We start from the raw sequence: 21,374 nt of genomic DNA, 5'->3' as shown, positions 1-21,374 counted from the left end.
GACCAGCCAGACATTTAAATTAAAAGATGTTAAGAACAGTCATTTCACTCCCATAGTCTTTACCAATTAAGCTGAGTGTTCAATACTCCCTCTAATTTGGGTTTTTCACCCACCCAACCTGCTAACCCCCAAAATTGATTTTAAAAATGAAACCCCTTGTTACAATTTGCTCAGCTTGATACAAAGCAAGAGCATCCTGTGCCCTCTTGAGTGGAGCTCAAGGGGCAGCACAGCCTGACCCTTCCTCATAATCCCCTGTAAATTCACCCCAAAAGTCATGAACTACATAATATTAGTTCTTACAGGCTGACATATTTCCCTGATCTTTCATGAGCCACATGGGGAAACAGTTTTCGCCTGATCTGAATGAAGAAGAAAAACAGTGATCCTAATCAACCATTTACCCTCAGTGGCTTCCCTAAACAAATCTGGGAAAGAGCTTAAAGGCTTGGGAATATCCTCGACCCTGCTTGATGCACTGTAATAACCCTCCCTAATTATACTGATATAAAAACTAATTGGAAAGATAGCAAATGTCAGGGTAAGATGCAAATTGTAGGGTGTTAATTGCTGAACAGGTGCTGGAATAGAATTAAATGAGCATCTTGATTAGGAGAGTGGAAAAAACAACTGTGGACCCCGAAATCAAGTTGGCCACGTGAATTATGGAGCAGCTTCCTCGTCCCAGCCAGAGGTCATGTTGGTGTGACCTCTGCTGGGGTGGGGGGGAGGGCTGCCCAAACAACAGTGAACTCCAGGGGAAAACAAGGCTTGGGAGAGACCTGGACATTTCCAGGGGGTGAGGGAGGATTTTAGTGGTGGAGCTCCAGGTGGGAGACACTCTGGGGGGAGCTTTTCCATGTGGATCATTGGAGGGATACAGACCCACAGGTCCTGAAGGACACACAGGTGGTCCCACCTGGTCCTCTGCTGACCTTCCAAGCACAGAAACAAGGCCACTGCCACTTCTGTCTGGGAAGAAATGATGGGTGTCCCAGTGTGGGGGTGCCCAAAGCTGGGCATTCCAAACCCTCTGGGCCATTGCCCAGCAACTGTTCCCAAGGGCCCATTGGCAGCAGCTGCCCAGGGCACAGCTGAGCCCTCAGGCTGGGAGCTGGCTGGGAAAGAAGCCTGGCAGAGGAGCTGGGAGAACTGCCCTGCAGGGACTCCTTGGCACCTCCACACCCACCTGAGGGCTCAGCTCTGCTCAGGGGCCAGCAACGAGTCCAAAATCCCCCCTGAGTGCCAGAGTCAGATCCCCCAGGGTGGAACTCCCTGCCCTGGGGGAGGCACTGGGGGCTCCCACCCAAACCTGAGGGGAGACAATCTTGGCCTTTGGGCACCTCTGGCATCACTCCTGGCATCCAGAGCAGGAGCAGACCCTGCACAGGAGGAGCCCCCCACTCTCCCCCAGACTCTGCCATCATCTGCACCAACAGCTTTGTCCCCTCCTTTGCCTTTGGCCTCGGGGGAACCATGTGGGGCTCAGCACAGGGGCCACCAAACCCCCCTGTGTTTGTGCCCCAGGGGGCTGGGTTAGACTGCTGGGCTTGGGGGTTAAACCCAATTGCTCTTTGTGCCACTGCATTGATTGCAATATTGGTATTAAATTGGAACTCTGACTTAGAATCTCTTCTGTTTTGGGTTCGTTTCTCCTGCAGGTTCACCTTTAAACCAGCACAACAGGCCAGACATAAACTGGGCTGCAAGGCAGTGGTTGTGTTTGCACACAACAGGAATCTCACCCACAGCCAGAAGTCCTTCAGTGGCACCTCTCTGGCAGTAAATTTTTTTCACACAGACCCTCCAAAAGGCATCTCAAGTTTCAGTGGCCACTCAGGGACCAGCAAACAGATCAGCTCAAATAACATCAATTAGAAGCAGCAGTGTGGAAATGGGAGCCCAACATCAGCAGGGATTAGTTGGGGGGTACAAGTAGAATAATTTTCATGAAGGATTCAATCCAGCTCCATTTATCCCTAATTTTTAATAGGACATTATTTGGTCATAAAATTAGAATATTGCAAGAGCTTGCTGGGGGTGGAACAAGGTTTTATAAGGAAAAACTTCAGTGCCAACAACTGACAAAACCTCCTTAGTATTGGAAAAAATTATCAAGAATTCTAGAAGCCAAATTTTAAAAATTAAAAAAAAAACTTCTGAAAATATTTTCATGGTTAATCAGTTTTTTTTTAATTGCTTTATGATTTATCACAATGGTTCAAACAACTGTGGTGTGCAAAGAGAGGAGACCTTTTCCTCTGAGTCCACTTAAGAAGGAAACAGAATTCCATGGAGAGCAGCAGGGAGAGAAGGAATGGCTAAAACACAACAACACCAGGACAGGCTGAAAGTATCAGAAGCCTCAAAGAGATATTTAAATTAATATCAGCAAGAGCCCAACCTGAGGCTTTTATTGTGGCCAGGGAAGGGCAGAGGAGCCACAGCAGAAAAGGTGCATGTTAGTTTTTTGCCACAAATTTCTATATTTTAATATATATATATAATTTATATTATATATATATATATCATTTATATTATATATAATTTTTATATATAATTTATATAATATATAATATAAATATTTATTTTTAATATATATAATTTATATTCTATATATATAATTTTTATATATAATTTATATAATATATAAAATATATAAATATATAATATATAAATATTTTTATATATATATATATAAATTATATATATATATAATTTAGGCAAATTATTGGCAAAGCTGCTGTTTGCTAAAGGGAAAGGACTGACAGTGACACTTCTTGAAGGCACCAAAGTAAAGCTGGAAAATGAGAGAACCAGATGTCCCTGAAGGAATGCTGGGAAAGGCTTGAGATAAAGAGGGAAAAAAAAACCCAACAAAACACCTTTAACCAAAACATCCCAGAGGATTTTTTTTTTTTTTGTGAGGTTCTATGTCAACAAGTGACTCTGACACAACACTGGGGGCTTTTTCTCCCCCTCTTTAGCAGAGGAATTTTGACTGAGCAGCTCAAGGAGAAGGATTTACACTCCCTACAAAGTCCTCCTCACTTTTCTTCGAGGGGCTGAGCACCCACAGCCTGATGAGAGCAGAGGGTTGGAAAACATCCCTAATTAAACACTCACAATCCAAGTTAGAATCCAGCACAAGTTGAAGTTCCAGGGAAATTTCCCTTAGCCATAAATTCAAGGGTCATTTCAAGCCAACCCCAGTTAAAACTGAAGATAAATGACTTGTAGGAAGGAGACACCTCTCAGTCTTATCCATCATCCAGACCAGAGTTTTCAGTTTGAGATTCATGAATTCTCATCTCAACATGAGAATCCCAAGTTTCACCTTTAAAAACCCCAAGAATTGCAGTTTCTCACAGAAAGTTTGCAAATGGGACAGGATCCAGAAGCCCAGACATCAACTCTCTTCAGCTCCACCTTTCCATTCAGAGTTTAGTTTAAATTAAATAATTACACACATGCTAATTGTTCTGCTGAATCAGGACCCATTTGAAACAACTTTATAGCAGTGCTGCACCAGAAAACCCAAGCACATCCCTTAAAAAATAATGAAATCCAACTGGTGTTGGCCTCAAAGTCTCGTTTCTCTGTGCCACCATTCCCGGTGTTCGCTGTGTCCTGGTTTTAAACCTCTCTGTAATTCCTGTTCCTTTACAAACATTCCAGGATCTTCCTGTAAGGTTTGGTTTGGAGGAAGGAGCACTGGGAATGCAAGGGGAGTACTGGGAATGCAAGGGGAGCAATGGGAATGCAAGGGAAGGGCTGGGAATGCAAGGGAAGGGCTGGGAATGCAAGAGGAGCAATGGGAATGCAAGGGAAGGGCTGGGAATGCAAGGGGAGCAATGGGAATGCAAAGGGAATGGGCTGGGAATGCAAGGGAAAGATTGGGAATGCAAGGGAAGGGCTGGGAATGCAAGAGGAGCAATGGGAATGCAAAGGGAATGGGCTGGGAATGCAAGGGAAAGATTGGGAATGCAAGGGAAGGGCTGGGAATGCAAGGGGAGCAATGGGAATGCAAAGGGAATGGGCTGGGAATCCAAGGGAAGGGCTGGGAATGCAAGGGAAGGGCTGGGAATGCAAGGGAAGGGCTGGGAATGCAAGGGAAGGATTGGGAATGAAAGGGAAGGTCTGGGAATGCAAGGGAAGGTCTGGGAATGCAAGGGAAGGGCTGGGAATGCAAGGGAAGGGCTGGGAATGCAAGAGGAGCAATGGGAATGCAAGGGAAGGGCTGGGAATGCAAGGGGAGCAATGGGAATGCAAAGGGAATGGGCTGGGAATGCAAGGGAAAGATTGGGAATGCAAGGGAAGGGCTGGGAATGCAAGAGGAGCAATGGGAATGCAAAGGGAATGGGCTGGGAATGCAAGGGAAAGATTGGGAATGCAAGGGAAGGGCTGGGAATGCAAGGGGAGCAATGGGAATGCAAAGGGAATGGGCTGGGAATCCAAGGGAAGGGCTGGGAATGCAAGGGAAGGGCTGGGAATGCAAGGGAAGGGCTGGGAATGCAAGGGAAGGATTGGGAATGAAAGGGAAGGTCTGGGAATGCAAGGGAAGGTCTGGGAATGCAAGGGAAGGGCTGGGAATGCAAGGGAAGGGCTGGGAATGCAAGGGGAGCAATGGGAATGCAAGGGAAGGGCTGGGAATGCAAAGGGAATGGGCTGGGAATTAAAGGAAAGGGCTGGGAATGCAAGGGAAGGGCTGAGAGTGCAAGGGAAGGGCTGGGAATGCAAGGGAATGGGCTGGGAATGCAAGGGAAGGGCTGGGAATGCAAGGGAAGGGCTGGGAATGCAAGGGGAGCAATGGGAATGCAAAGGGACCACTGGGAATGCAAGGGAAGGGCTGGGAATGCAAGGGAAAGGCTGGGAATGAAAGGGAAGGGCTGGGAATGCAAAGGAAAGGATTGGGAATGCAAGGGAAGGGCTGGGAATGCAAGGGGAGCAATGGGAATGCAAGGGAAGGGCTGGGAATGCAAAGGGAATGGGCTGGGAATTAAAGGAAAGGGCTGGGAATGCAAGGGAAGGGCTGAGAGTGCAAGGGAAGGGCTGGGAATGCAAGGGAATGGGCTGGGAATGCAAGGGAAGGGCTGGGAATGCAAGGGAAGGGCTGGGAATGCAAGGGGAGCAATGGGAATGCAAAGGGACCACTGGGAATGCAAGGGAAGGGCTGGGAATGCAAGGGAAAGGCTGGGAATGAAAGGGAAGGGCTGGGAATGCAAGGGAAGGATTGGGAATGCAAAGGAAGGGCTGGGAATGCAAGGGAAGCATTGGGAATGCAAGGAGAGCACTGGGAATGCAAGGGAAGGATTGGGAATGCAAGGGAAGGGCTGGGAATGCAAGGGAATGGGCTGGGAATACAAGGGAATGGGCTGGGAATGCAAGGGAAGGGCTGGGAATGCAAGGGGAGCAATGGGAATGCAAGGGAAGCATTGGGAATGCAAGGAGAGCACTGGGAATGCAAGGGAAGGATTGGGAATGCAAGGGAAGGGCTGGGAATGCAAAGGAAGGGCTGGCAGAGGAGCAGCGACACCCAAAATTCTTAGTTGGTTGGATGCTTCTTCCCTGTTAATATATATATGGATATTTAACCACTTCCAGGATAGTTGAGCACAGCTTTGCTGCTGCTTCCATTGACATTCAATGAGGATTTTCCATGGCTTTGTGAATGTTGGACTCAATCCTTGTGGGTCCCTTCCAGCTCAGAATGTTCTGGACTCTGTGACTTGTTATGGGTTGGGGTATTTATCTGACACGGATTTGTGCAAGATAAATAATCCAACCCATGAGATGTCCTATCCCAGAGCCACAGAAAATTCTGAGTTGGAAAGGACCCACAAGGACATCAGGGGCCAACTTTGAAAGGAATGGTCCATCCAGGGGACTGAACCCACATAAACAGGAGCCCTGGTGGCTGTTTGGTGCTGTAATAAATTAAAAAATAAATTAAATAAATTCCAATTCAGCCTGAGAAATGCCACTGTGTGGTGAGAGCAGCTTTGTGCCCACCCCTGGCAGTGACAGGGGCAAGGGATTACAAACCACCAAAGAACAAGCTGTTGCCACTTCATTTCATTTTATTTTCTCGAAATAGCCTTTGTAGGAAGATCCAAACCCATGCAGGGAAGAGCCTTTTGCCTAATGGGTTCACAGTCCCTGAGCCTCAAATAAGCTGAGTGCTTCAAAACAACTCAGGAGCCCCAGTAAAAGAGAGAAATTATTGCTTCCTGTCATGGCCAAATATTAAACACAGCACACACCTAATGGCTCTATCACTCCCCAGGGAAGGGGCTTTATGAACAATAAAATCCCTGCAGACTTGCACTGTTTGGACTCAGAAGGCTCATTATGGGCTCAGTGATCCAACACAATTTACAAGCTCCATGGACTCCACTTGAAGGAAAAGCCACCAAACGTGGAGTTATAAGTGGAGTGCCCGTGGAGAAATCAGCATTTATTTGGGAAGGAAATTAGCAGAGGGGATGGAGAGGAAAGGGGGGATATAATGAAGAGAAAAGAAAGGTGGGGTGGATGACAGCAGCATATTAGAGATCCAAAGCAGGGAGGAAAATGGGAATAGGAGTTGCAGCTGCAGAGAGGGAAAGCAGTTCCAGGATGGAACACACACCACTTGGATTCCTCTCCTCACTGTGTCTCCTTCACCATCTTGGGCAACTCATGGAAGCTCTTAAAAGATTTTAAATTACATCTCCCACTGACTTTAGCAAGCTTCAGATATCCATTATATACTTTCAACCTGTCTTGTCTTCATTTTATAAGGACTCTGAGTGATGTTCCAAGCAGGAGAAATGATTTCATCCCCTTTCTATAAGCAAACACTAATTGGGAGGATCTGAAAGCAGGAACACATTCCCTGGCAGGATTTCTTCAGAGAGGCTGAAATCCTGGGATGTTTACAGGGTAGAAAATACAGGAGATCCCACCAGAAACAGATGGTGAAAGGACGGCACAAGGAAGGGATGGACAGAACCAAAAGGCTCAAAGTGAAAGCAAAGAGGCAGCAACAAAAAAGGGTAAGGCAGATGAAGTGACAAGTCCATAAAACCAGGTCTAGACAGAGGCCAAGAGGAATGCAACAGTGATAAGGAAGAGTATTTCAGGTCATAAAGGCACAGAGGATGCTTTGATTAGGATGGAAATACTCTGGAATATTGGCATTTTCATGGATGAGGGCAGATGGATCCAGGCAGAGGCAGAGCCACTTCCCAAGAGGGGAGTTGTGGAGGGACCTGTGTCACACCCCACTGCTCTGCATGTCCAGAATTTCTTCTGTGCTGTTTGCACAGTGAATTTTTCCTCAGCTTCTATTCCCAGAGGTGCTTTAGTTCATGGGAAACTTGTATTCCATTCCCCTTTCCACTACTCCCAACCCATTGATCCCAGTGGCTCCTCATGCTGCTCTCCCTGTCCCGAGGTCAGCAGACTCTGCAGCCCCTGACCCTCCTCACATGAGCACAAACTGCTCCAAACTCTCCTTCTTGCAGGGGCAAAGCTCCAGCTTGAAAGGGGACAAAGGATCCTCCTGCACCAAAGTTAAACTTTGCCCAGGCAGGATTTTCCCAGCCAGCACCACCAGTGGTTTTATCTCAGCTAAAGCACAACTCATCTAACAAGGCTGGAATTCATCCATGCTTGTGTCCAAACTGCTCTAAAGCACCAGGGAAGCTTATCTGATTTATGCAGAATTGCTAAAATCCTTTGGGTCTTGTCTTCCTTGGGCTTATTTTCTTAAGGCTTCCAGGCAGTAGTAGCAATAATCAGATTTTATTTCTTTACATTGCATAAGATGTCCTTGCTCAGACAATCATGTTTCTCAAAGCAGAGCATGTGCTGACTGTTCCTGCTCCAGATTTAGTGGAACTCAAGTGCTCAATATTGGTTGAGAATCCCTCCCATTGCATTTTCCCTTCTGGCACATCCCAGAAAATGTCTCTGCACATGGAGGGCTCAGCTGAGGTGCCCAGGATGAAAGGACAGCACATGGATAGCACAGGAGTATAAAACACCACTTCCAGTTTAATTTCCTAATAAACCTCTGCTTGGAATCAGCAGAAATTTCAACTTCATCTCATTTATTTCTTGTTTAGTTGCAGAAGCAGCAACCAACAGTCTGGGGGGAAAGTAACTCTTAAAATCCCTCTAAAATCATCTCCACTGTAACAGCAACAGTTTTCCCCCTCACCAGAGTGTTTCCACACATCAATTCTCAGCATCTGTGTCTTTGAGTTACCAGAGGAAAGCATGAACACACTTGGTTTAGAGTTAAACAAAGATTCTGGGAATGGCTGGAGAAATCCAGGGAGTCTGCAGTGGAGCAGAACTCAGGACTTGCACTGATCAATCCAGGCTGGTTTGATTTTTCTAACACACTCAAAAAAAGATGTTGAAGCTCCTTTTGGCTCACCAGCTTGCTGGAAAATCTGTTGTCTGTCGACATTGCATGAAAAAACATTAAGTGACACAAGCTAGTCTCCAGTTTAGCCCATTTACAAGCTCTAAGTGTTTGTACACAGCAAAGATTTCAAGATGTTTTGGACAACAAACTAGTAAAGAATTTTCTTTTTGTCTAAAAGAGGAGAGGAGGGGGAAAAAAAAACAACAAAGCAGCAAACAAACAAATTAGGCACTGAGAGAAGCACTTGTCAAATGGCTGGGATGGTGCACTTTAAGTTACTGACTCCCCACAAACATCCAGTCTACTAAAAAATTCATAAAGAGACAGATGGCACAACAGCAGCTCTTTGCAGGAGAGCAGGGTTTAGCAGGGAACAAAGGCTGGGACTCCCCAGGACAAGAGCAGGGCTCATTGTGGGCTTGGGGGGCTGCAGGGGGGACTGGAGCTCCTGGGGAGCTGAGACAGGGGCTGGGGCTCCTCCTGCCACCCCTCAGCAGCAGCAGAGACTTTTGTGCCACCTTGACAGGCTCAAGGAGGGCAGAGTAAGGACAACTCAGCTCTGTCTGGTGGATTAAACACTCCTGAAAACAAAATAGGAAAAATAAAACTCCTGGTCACCACAGGCAGGTGATGATCAATGCTCTGCACTGAAGGGGAAGCTGAGGAGGGGACTGGAGTGACTGGAGGGGACAGGGCAGGGGGAATCTGGTCCAGCCTCTCCTCTGAGCCTTCTGTCACCCACTGGAGGGGACAGGACACAGGGAATCTGGTCCAGGCTCTCCTCTGAGCCTTCTGTCACCCACTGAAAGGGACAGGGCAGTGGGAATCTGGTCCAGGCTCTCCTCTGAGCCTTGTGTCACCCACTGGAGGGGACAGGGCACAGGGAATCTGGTCCAGCCTCTCCTCTGAGCCTTCTGTCACCCACTGGAGGGGACAGGGCACAGGGAATCTGGTCCAGCCTCTCCTCTGAGCCTTCTGTCACCCACTGAAAGGGACAGGGCAGTGGGAATCTGGTCCAGGCTCTCCTCTGAGCCTTGTGTCACCCACTGGAGGGGACAGGGCACAGGGAATCTGGTCCAGGCTCTCCTCTGAGCCTTGGGTCATGCATGGTTTGGCAGAGCAGCCCAAAATTGGGCATTTCTTGTTGATAAAGGGATGACAGATGGAAGGGAGAAATTTGGGATGGAAGAAAGTCCTTTTCAGATGGCTGAGATTAAGGGAAAAGGAGGGAAAAAAGAACAAAGGAAGCAAAAAGGAAAAGGAGCAGAATGGCCAGAACTTATGGCAAGTTAGATCCTTCAAAATGAAAGATAATCCAAATGCCCTTTTCAGGGAAAGGGATCTGTGGATGGAGGGACACACAACCCCACAGAGGACATAAAGCCCAGTGCCATTAACCTGGACATGCCACACAGAGCACTCAACACTGCAGGTCACAGTGGTTGATTCAGGCAAGAGCTGCCCCTCTTGAGTCAGTTTTAGTGCCTGTGGAAGTGCCAGGAAGGGATCCCCGTCTGCCCACCCACCCAGCAGGGAGGGCAGGGGACCAGCAGGGAGGGAAAGCTCCATCCATGGTGCCCGTTCTGCAGGAAGGGATGGACCCCCACGGCACAGGAATGTAATCCAGGCTCTCCTGCCTCTTCCCAGAGGTGCTGACAAGTTCCCAGCTGTGCCCGTGGCTTGGGCTTTTCAAATAAATATCAATCCTAAACCCTGAATGTTGGCAGCACGTGCCAGCTGGTTGGTGCTGCACACTGAAACCAGTGTGCCCAGTGCCCAGCTGGTGCTGCCCCAGTGCCAGCCCTGCCCTGGCTGCTCAGGGGCATCCCAATCCACAGTGCCACCCCACAGTGCCACCCCACAGTGCCATCCCACACATCCCAATCCATAGTGCCATCTCAGCCCACAGTGCCACCCCACAGTGCCACCCCACACACCCCACAGTGCCACCCCACAGTGCCATCCCACACATCCCAATCCATAGTGCCATCTCAGCCCACAGTGCCACCCCACAGTGCCACCCCACACACCCCACAGTGCCACCCCACAGTGCCACCCCACACATCCCAATCCATAGTGCCATCTCAGCCCACAGTGCCACCCCACAGTGCCACCCCACACATCCCAATCCATAGTGCCATCTCAGCCCACAGTGCCACCCCACAGTGCCACCCCACACACCCCACAGTGCCACCCCACACATCCCAACAGCCAGAGCACATCTCAACAACCAGAGCACACCCCACCCCACAGTGCCACACCACACATCGCACCCCACAGTGCCATCCCACAGTGCCATCCCACAGTGCCATCCCACCCCACACATCCCACCCCATACTGCCAGCCCACACATCCCACAGTGCCACCCCACACACCCCACAGTGCCATCCCACACACAGTGCCACCCCACACATCCCAACAACCAGAGCACATCTCAACAACCAGGGCACATCCCACCCCACAGTGCCACCCCACACATCCCACCCCACAGTGCCACCCCACACATCCCAACCAGGGCACATCCCACCCCACAGTGCCATCCCAACCCACAGTGCCACCCTACACACCCCAACAACCAGAGCACATCCCACCCCACAGTGCCACCCCACACATCCCAACAACCAGAGCACATCCCACCCCATAGTGCCATCCCACCCCACAGTGCCACCCCACCCATCCCAACCAGGGCACATCCCACCCCACAGTGCCACCCCACAGTGCCACCCAACACATCCCGCCCATCCATCCCAGCCCTCCAGCGCTGCCCCAGCACCAATCCCAATAAATAAAGGGATAAACTGTGGTGGCAGCACAGATTGAACTCCTCAAAGGACCATGAGGACGAGTCCAGGTGGACACAGGAGGGTTTGGAGCCACGACCTGAGGCTGTGGAAGCCTCTGAGCTGGGACCTCCTTCCAAGAGCCCAAAGGCAGCAGAAAACCTCGAGGGCAGAACCTCCCCAGGGCTCAGACTCACAATTTGTGGTGCTGTCCCCAGAGATTTCCCTGGCAGTGACACAAAATCTGCCCCACCCCAACGATGCTGCATTTTTAACTGAATTAAGATATTTTGTGTGAATTGCACAGAAATTTCTTTTGATTATTTAGGAGTTGTCATTTGAACGACATAGAAATTTCTTCTGTTTGTCTCTATTAGAGAAGAGAAAAAAAGAAAAAAAAGCAAATAACTGTTCAACCAAACAAGTCACCCAGTTCCCCCCACTTGGAGGGTTCAATTAGATCACAGTTTCAGCAGATTCATTAAAGCACTAAGAGTAACAAGCACACAAAATAACCTGCTCTAAAGAGCTTAAATCTTCAAGAAACCCAAAGAAAATAAAATTTAAAAGATCATTCCCATTTGCTTAATGGGGAATTTATATCCAAAGTCGCCCAACTCAAGAAAATCTGCAGCAAAATGAGGAATTAAATAAATTTACAGCATCCACAACCTCTTAACCCTAACACCAAGTTTCTTTTGATCTGCACCAGTGGGTGTGGGAAAGGCAACAAAGTAAATAATTACAATATAGGCATGACAAAATATAGTTTGCATTTGAAGCATCATCTTCAAAGGAAGGAGTTTCCACCTTTCTATCCCAAATCCCCCCAACTCCACTTCCAACCCCTGTCTATGATTTCAGTAAAGGAAACATCAAAGTTCACACTCCAGTTTGTAGCAACTCCAAGGAACTGCAAGAGCCACTTCAGCCAAGAGGGTGGGAAAAAATAAAAGGAATATTTACACTTCTGAAGTCTCTTAAACCTCCCAATTCAAAAACCAAGCAGGAAAGAAGGATGGACCCATCAGTGGTGGGACCCACCATGGGAACACGGCACAGGAACACGGCACAGGAGCACGGCACAGGAACACAGGACATGGCACAGGAACACGGCACAGGAACACACCACAGGAACACGGCACAGGAGCACGGCACAGGAACACAGGACATGGCACAGGAACACGGCACAGGAACACACCACAGGAACACGGCACAGGAGCACGGCACACGAACACGGCACAGGAACACGGCACAGGAACACGGCACAGGAACACGGCACAGGACACGGCACAGGAACAGGGCACAGGAACACGGCACAGGAGCACAGGACATGGCACAGGAACACGGCACAGGAACACGGCACAGGAGCACAGGACATGGCACAGGAACACGGCACAGGAACACGGCACAGGAACACGGCACAGGAACACAGCACAGGAGCACGGCACAGGAACACGGCACAGGAGCACGGCACAGGAACACGGCACAGGAACACGGCACAGGAACAGGGCACAGGAACAGGGCACAGGAACAGGGCACAGGAGCACAGGAACATGGCACAGGAACACGGCACAGGACACGGCACAGGAACAGGGCACAGGAACAGGGCACAGGAACAGGGCACAGGAGCACAGGAACATGGCACAGGAGCACAGGAACACGGCACAGCAACACAGCACAGGAACACGGCACAGGACATGGCACAGGAACACGGCACAGGAACACGGCTCAGGAACACACCACAGGAACACGGCACAGCAACACGGCACAGGAACACGGCACAGGAACAGGGCACAGGAACAGGGCACAGGAACATGGCACAGGAACACACCACAGGAACACACCACAGGAACACGGCACAGGAACACACCACAGGAACACGGCACAGGAACACGGCACAGGAACATGGCACAGCAACACGGCACAGGAACAGGGCACAGGACATGGCACAGGAACATGGCACAGGAACACACCACAGGAACACGGCACAGGAACACACCACAGGAACATGGCACAGCAACACGGCACAGGAACAGGGCACAGGACATGGCACAGGAACATGGCACAGGAACACACCACAGGAACACACCACAGGAACACACCACAGGAACATGGCACAGGACATGACACAGGAACACGGCACAGGAACACACCACAGGAACACGGCACAGGAACACACCACAGCCACACGGCACAGGAACACACCACAGGAACACGGCACAGGAACACACCACAGCCACACGGCACAGGAACACACCACAGGAACACACCACAGGAACACGGCACAGCAACACGGCACAGGAACACGGCACAGGAACACACCACAGGAACACGGCACAGGAACACGGCACAGGAACACGGCACAGGAACACACCACAGGAACAGGGCACAGGAACACACCACAGGAACACACCACAGGAACACGGCACAGGAGCACGGCACAGGAGCACAGCACAGGAACACGGCACAGCAACACGGCACAGGAACACGGCACAGGAACACACCACAGGAACATGGCACAGGACATGGCACAGGAACACGGCACAGGAACACACCACAGGAACACAGCACAGCAACACGGCACAGCAACACGGCACAGCAACACGGCACAGCAACACGGCACAGCCACTTCAGCTCTGCCTCATTTGGGGTCTGTACACAAAGTTGAGGCTTGTTGTGGTGTTTTGAGAACTGTTGTGGCTCGTCGTGTCTAAAAAAATTGGGTGTGCAAACGTTTTGGGGTTGAAAATGTAAAGCCACGTGTGTGTTCAGGGGGTCTCACAGTCCTGTGGTGCTTTCTGTGGTTGCAACAGCAGGAGCTGAGCTGGGAAATCAGAATTCCACTGGAATTGTGACTCCACCACCACAGGAAATATCCCACTGTATCCTACAGGTCTGGGTTGGTGGGAGAGGACACATAATCTCAGCAAAGAAGCTCCTTTTCAGAGAGAAAAGTTCCACGAGTGAGTGGAAAAATAACTGCAAGGTCCTTGGGATCTAAATCGAGTCCCCAGAGCAAAGGTCACTGCAGAAATGTTTTATTCAGCATCAGAACTTTTGGAATTCTTTCAAGGAGAAGCAAAAACCCAACAACAACAACATGGCTGACATTTCTTTCCCACTGAACTGTTCCTTCCTTTTTAAGCAGGGACACGAGTCCCCTTGGCCTGGTGGACACCAAGGAGCTGTGTCTCCCTCCAGCAATGAACAGCTAAACCAGCAGAGCAGTCTAGGCTAATTAAACCAGTCTAAGGTTTGGTCTCTGGAAGCCCAGAAAGTGGGGAGAGACACAAATAAAGGGGAAATCACTGCGCTGCTGCTGGAGCTCCTTCCAGGTCATGGTGGAACTCAATGACTTTATTGAGTCCATCACCAGCAAATTTGCTGCTGACACCAAGTTGGGAGGGAGTGTCGAGCTGCTGGAAGGCAGGAGGGCTCTGCAGAGGGATCTGGAGAGACTTGAGGGATGGGCTGATTCCAATGGGATGGAGTTCAACAAGGCCAAGTGCAGGTCCTGCCCTTTGGCCACCCCAAGCCCTGCAGTTCCACAGGTGGGCACAGAGCGGCTGGAGAGGGGACAGAGGGAAAGGGACCTGGAGTTTGGATTGACAGGGGGCTGAACATGAGCCAGCTGTGCCCAGGGGTGCCCAGGGGTGTCCAGGTGGTCAAGAAGGTTAAGGAAGGTTAAGAAGGTTAGGGGAGGTTAGGGAAGATCAGGGAGGGTTAGGGTGGGAAAGTTAGGAAAGTAGGTTATGGAAGGTTAGAGGAGGTTAGAGAAGTTTAGGGAAGGTTAGGGAAGGAAGATTAAGGAAGGTTAAAGGAGGTTAGGGAAGGTTAGGGAAGGTTAGGGGAGGTTAGGGAAGGTTAGGGGAGGTTAGGGAAGGTTAGGGAAGGTTAGGGGAGGTTAGGGAAGGTTAGGGGAGGTTAGGGAAGGAAGGTTAGGGATGGTTAGGGATGGTTAGGGGAGGTTAGGGGAGGTTAGGGGAGGTTAGGGGAGGAAGGTTAGGGATGGTTAGGGATGGTTAGGGGAGGTTAGGGGAAGGTTAGGGGAGGTTAGGGGAGGTTAGGGGAGGTTAGGGGAAGTTAGGGGAGGTTAGGGGAAGTTAGGGGAGGTTAGGGGAAGGTTAGAGAAGGTTAGGGAAGGTTAGGGATGGTTAGGGATGGTTAGGACTCACTGAGCATGCAGGTGACTTGTGATGCACATTTTACTCCCAGTTGTCTAAAGGCAAACCCTGCTGTGCCCAACAGTTCCCCCCCTCCATTGCCTTCCACACCAGCAGGTCTCAAATGCCCACAGAAAAACATCAGCACCTTCTTTTTTCCCTGAAAATGGACAGCTTGCTCAGGATGACAAAATCAGGAATCAGCCCCTTCCTGGTCTCAGCTCCCAGGCAAATATAGAGCCTGACCTCATCCTGCTCCTCCAGCACAATTCAGACTTCAGGCTGGAGAGTTCCCAAATGCAGATTCATAACAAACATCAGCACAGCCAAAAATAAGCCAGAAATTTCATAGGAAAGGTCAGGATGGCATATCTGGGAGTTGTGCTTCTGGTCAGGGCACTGCCCCCAGTGCCCACACAAACTGCCCAGGCCCAACTCTGGCCCCAACCACAACTTGTAAGCAGAGAATTAAAAGGCAAAGCTATGGGAGAAATGGAGTGGAAGAAACCCACCAACATCAGAGCTCCCAAATTATTCAGATGTACCATGATGAAAAACTGAAGGCAATGATTGCAGATCTTTATTCAGCCCAGCCTGAGCGTTCTGAGTGCCAAAAGAATTTCCCAAGCAATGCCCTGACAAGCAATGCTTGTTAGGCTGGAGATGGAACACACCAGACACAGAGACATCAGAACTGAATCCACAATCAGCCACTCCAGCAGAACTCTCCACTGGCCCCTCACCAGCTGCTTCAGGGAGAAGGAACTCTTTAAACAGTTCCTACACAATAGTCAGGGGGGAAACATTTCTCCCTGGCTCTTGCTTATTTACTGTTCTCCTTCTGGAGCCCTTGGTTGTGTGTTCCTCCCTGGAACTGCTCTGCCTATTCGGATTTTTCCTGTTTGCACCTTGCTGGATTCCAGATCTCAAACACTCTGAGTCAGTGAGTTTCACAGGCAAGATTTGTAATATGAAATACTCGATATTTTTAATGTACCAGTCCATGATTTAACAAAGTGCTGCTCTCCCCTGTCTAGAAACAGGCAAGAGAGGCCAGACCTGGAGGTGAGGAACACAGGGAGCTGCTGGTGCACCCAGAGCTGCTCACAAATCCCAGACAGTCAGGTTGGATCCTTTTGCCTTTACCCCTTCCTTCATTTCTACAACAGTGTTGTTGTTTCCTTAAGGATTATTAAGGAATATGACTGAGGTTTCCAAGCTGCTCAGAGCTTGGTCTGACTCAATAATCCACTTGCACCACAGCCCTGGTGGGCAGAAAGGATTCCAGATGCACACATGGAATATTTGGCCACAACAAAAACGATGCACAAGGAACTTAATTTAAAAAAAAAAATAAACATCAAACTCTGTCAAAGGCTTTAATTGGAAAAATGACCATCAAACTCTGTCAAATGACAGACAGCAACAGACAACCAGCAAGAAAGACCCTCAGAGCAGAAACAACAACTTGGGGGTGTTTCTGGGGGAAGAAGAGGATTCGTGTCCTACCTGTCAATGATCACGGGGTCAGACGGAGTCTCGTTCCTGTTGCCACAACTTTTCTTCTCACAGCAGCGACTGGAGAGGGAAAGAGAACCAAAGTCAGAGACCTCTGGGACAGCTGAGAGCAAAGAACCAGCTGGAGCTCTGTCAGCAAACCTTCCACACTCCCAGAGGGTGAGAGCTCTGCCTGGGAGGGGAATTGAGTGCCCAGGTCGTGGCTGGTGCCAGCTGGAGGTTGGCACTTGGCTCCCTGGAATCCTTTGGAAGTGCCCAGGCAAAAATGAGCAGCAAGATGGTCACACTTCAGGCTGAGGTGATATTTATAAAGGCTAATTAGTGATTCCCACAACCATGATGTCATTACAGTGGCACATGGTGTGGAGGGTTAAAGGTCATAGGAAGGTGTTAGAATAGACAATTATCAACCTCGTGCTTTGTCCTATTGCAATAACTGATTTTTTTATATTAAATATATAATAGTTCCTGTGTTTCATATGGTGACCAAAAACTTCAATGCTACATGAAAAACCAGAAGCTGAACATAATTAGATCCCAGTAAAGATCTGAAGGGATTTTTTTCAGGTTGGTATTTGCAAACCCTTTGCAATTGTTTCAGTGATAATAAGATTAACCTGTGCCTATGCCTATATTTTATTATAATATATAAATATATATTAAAATAACAATGCTTACATTCTATAATAGTGATAATAATAATGATGATAATTGTTATTATTGTTATTGTTGTTATTGTTGTTATTGTTGTTGTTGATGTTATTATTGTTATTATTGTTATTATTATTGCTGTTGTTGTTATTTTTATTATTATTTTTATTATTATTATTATTTTATTATTATTACTATTATTATTACTATTGTTGTTGTTGTTATTTTTATTATTATTTTATTATTATTTTATTATTATTACTACTATTATTACTACTATTATTATTATTACTATTATTATTATTATTGTTGTTGTTATTTTTATTATTATTTTTATTATTATTTTATTATTATTACTATTATTATTACTACTATTATTATTATTACTATTATTATTATTGTTGTTGTTATTTTTATTATTATTTTTATTATTATTTAATTATTATTACTACTACTATTATTATTACTATTATTATTATTGTTGTTGTTGTTATTCTTATTATTATTTTTATTATTATTTTATTATTACTACTATTATTGTTACTACTATTATTATTATTACTATTATTATTATTGTTGTTCTTGTTATTCTTATTATTATTTTTATTATTATTTTATTATTACTACTATTATTGTTACTACTATTATTATTATTACTATTATTATTATTATTATTATTATTATTATTATTATTATTATAGATCAACACACAAGTATTGTTTTATTTCACTTGATATGGGTGGTGCTTCTCACACACTCAGCAGCTGAGCACCAAAAGTTTAAAAGTCCTTGCTCTGAAAAATCTCAATTTCAATAATTTGTAGCGACAGCACAGAAATCAATTTGAAGACTAAAGCTGGTTCTGTGCTCAGGGAGTTCATCCCAACCAAAGCCAAGGTGGGAAGGGAAGGTGGAGGCACCCAAAGCTTTAAGGCCCCCCCAGAAGTTCCACATCCCTCAGAAGTCACCAAATCAGGACCAGCCTGAAGTTGCTCAAAGGCCTTTCCAAAATGATGTTTCACTCTGCAGGGTCTGTTCAAATTTACACTCGTGGAGTGGAGAAATTATTGAGGTTTTTGCCCAAAGTGCTGAATTTACTTGCAGAACTCTCCACTCAGTGTGAAACCCTCAGTTTTCCAACCAGGGAGCAATTCCAAGCAGAGGAATTAAAAACCAACTCGAATTAAAATAATTTAAATACTGAAGGCAGCATAAAATATGAAAGAGAGGCTTCTTTAGCTTGATATGCCTAATATTCAATTATAAATGAACATTTAGACAAAAAACTCTCTTTCAGATGTGAAAAATTCCAAGTGGCTGCAGTTCCAGTTGCTGTTCCCAGGCTGGAATTGCCCAGGAAGAGGAGCTGGAAGCAGCAGATCTATTGGAACAGCAGCTCTAACTGTTTCAACATCCCTCCATTCCCTTGGCCTCAAACCTGCACTTATTCATCCTTTTCAAATAAAAGGAGACACTAAATATTGCAAACCCCCCCGGGGCAGCCCCTGGAGCTGCTGTAAATTGTGGTGGCTCCTTTGCCTTCAGAGCAGCTCTGGAAATTCATCCAGCTCAGAAAATTCCACTCCCTCCTTCTCCCAACGTGATTGGAAGTGAATCTTTTACGTATTTCACTCCCCAAGAGTTGTTGGTAAAGAACTGGGGGGGGTTCTACCAAAAGTCAAGATGTGAGAGGTTTTGCAAAGAAGTAAATAATAATAAGCCCCACCCCAAAAAAAAAGCAGGAAATCCTTTCAGAATAACATAAATTTGACATTTCTCATCACTTTTGGGTAACAGATTTTCCTTCAAGTGATGGGTTTTGTTCCCCTCCACTGCAACACTTCCTGAGCCCAAACACAGATGGAAAAACCTTTGATTAGGGGGAACAATCACTCTTGGTGGAGGATTAGTTTGTCAATAAACCACAGGGACACAGAGGATGTTTGGGCCCATCTTTAAATCTCTGTTTCCCCAGGATTTCACCTCAGGCTCCAGCACAAACATCTCCCCAAGTGACACAAAGGGCTCGTTTCACACCAAACCCCCCAAACTCTGGGACAAACCCACAATATTCTCCTCAAGCAAACGATTGGTGGGAATTCCCCAATATTCACATTTCTGCTACAACTCTGGGCTGGGGTCACACCCTTAGAGATGCTCAGTGGCTTAAGACAAGAATATCAAGAATATTAAGACTTTTGTTTTCCACACCTTTTGTAGAAGGTGTAGAAAATATTTTCTCTTCTAATGGTTTAAGAATATCAAAGCTTCAGACTTCTATTTTCCACACCTTTTGTAATTATATTTTCTCTTCTAGTTGCTTAAGACAAGAATATCAAGAATATTAAAACTTCTGTTTTCTACGTCTTTTGTAGTTATATTTTCTAATTGCTTAAGACAAGAATATCAAGAATATTAAGACTTGTATTTTTTACACCTTTTGTAGTTTTATTTTCTCTTCTAGTTGCTTAAGACAAGAATATCAAGAATATTAAGACTTTTATTTTCCACACCATTTGTAGAAGGTGTAGAAAATATTTTCTCTTCTAATGGTTTAAGAATATCAAAGCTTCAGACTTCTGTTTTCTACACCTTTTGTAGTTATATTTTCTCTTCTAGTTGCTTAAGACAAGAATATCAAGAATATTAAGACTTGTATTTTCTACACCTTTTGTAGTTATATTTTCTAATGGCTTAAGATATCAAAACTTAAAACTTCTGTTTTCTACATCTTTTTATTTATATTTTCTCTTCTAGTTGCTTAAGACAAGAATATCAAGAATATTAAGACTTGTATTTTCTACACCTTTTTTAGTTCTATTTTCTCTTCCAGTTGCTTAAGACAAGAATATCAAGAATATTAAAACTTCTGTTTTCTACATCTTTTGTAGTTATATTTTCTAATTGCTTAAGACAAAAATATCAAGAATATTAAGACTTGTATTTTCTACACCTTTTTAGTTATATTTTCTCTTCTAGTGGCTTAAGAATATCAAAGTTTCAGGCTTTCTACACCTTTTGTAGTTATATTTTCTAATGGCTTAAGATATCAAAACTTAAAACTTCTGTTTTCTACATCTTTTTATTTATATTTTCTCTTCTAGTTGCTTAAGACAAGAATATCAAGAATATTAAAACTTCTGTTTTCTACGTCTTTTGTAGTTATATTTTCTAATTGCTTAAGACAAGAATATCAAGAATATTAAGACTTGTATTTTTTACACCTTTTGTAGTTTTATTTTCTCTTCTAGTTGCTTAAGACAAGAATATCAAGAATATTAAGACTTTTATTTTCCACACCTTTTGTAGAAGGTGTAGAAAATATTTTCTCTTCTAATGGTTTAAGAATATCAAAGCTTCAGACTTGTATTTTCTACACCTTTTGTAGTTATATTTTCTCTTCCAATGGCTTAAGATATCAAAACTTGACTTGTATTTTCTACACCTTTTATAGTTATATTTCCTCTTCTAATTGCTTAAGACAAGAATATCAAGAATATTAAGACTTGTATTTTCTACACCTTTTTAGTTATATTTTCTCTTCTAGTGGCTTAAGAATATCAAAGTTTCAGACTTTCTACACCTTTTGTAGTTATATTTTCTCTTCCAATGACTTAAGAATATCAAAACTTAAAACTTCTGTTTTCTACATCTTTTGTAGTTGTATTTTCTCTTCTAAATAGATTCACTCGAGGGAAATGATGGGTTATGTTATGAATGAGCTGGAAAAAACAAAATGAAACAAAACAACAACAACAAAACAACAACAAAAACAGCAACAAAAACAAGAAACAACAGCAGGAAACAACAGCAGGAAACAACAACAAGAAACAACAAGAG

General features: G+C 45.9%; 1 protein-coding gene across 2 annotated transcripts in view; it reads right to left on the bottom strand.

Moving 5' to 3' along the window:
* The window catches only part of EBF2 (EBF transcription factor 2), a 177,574-nt gene that overhangs the window by 143,511 nt on the left and 12,689 nt on the right, over positions 1 to 21,374 (bottom strand). For both annotated transcript variants that reach the window (XM_071579036.1, XM_071579038.1), the window contains exon 6: positions 16,875 to 16,943. In XM_071579036.1, coding sequence (XP_071435137.1) covers positions 16,875 to 16,943 — 69 coding nt within the window. The remainder of the gene's footprint in view (positions 1 to 16,874; positions 16,944 to 21,374) is intronic.

This window comes from Pithys albifrons, chromosome 29 (genome assembly GCF_047495875.1).
Source record: "Pithys albifrons albifrons isolate INPA30051 chromosome 29, PitAlb_v1, whole genome shotgun sequence".
Lineage (NCBI taxonomy): Eukaryota > Metazoa > Chordata > Aves > Passeriformes > Thamnophilidae > Pithys > Pithys albifrons.
This window is presented reverse-complemented; position numbering and strand designations above follow the sequence as displayed.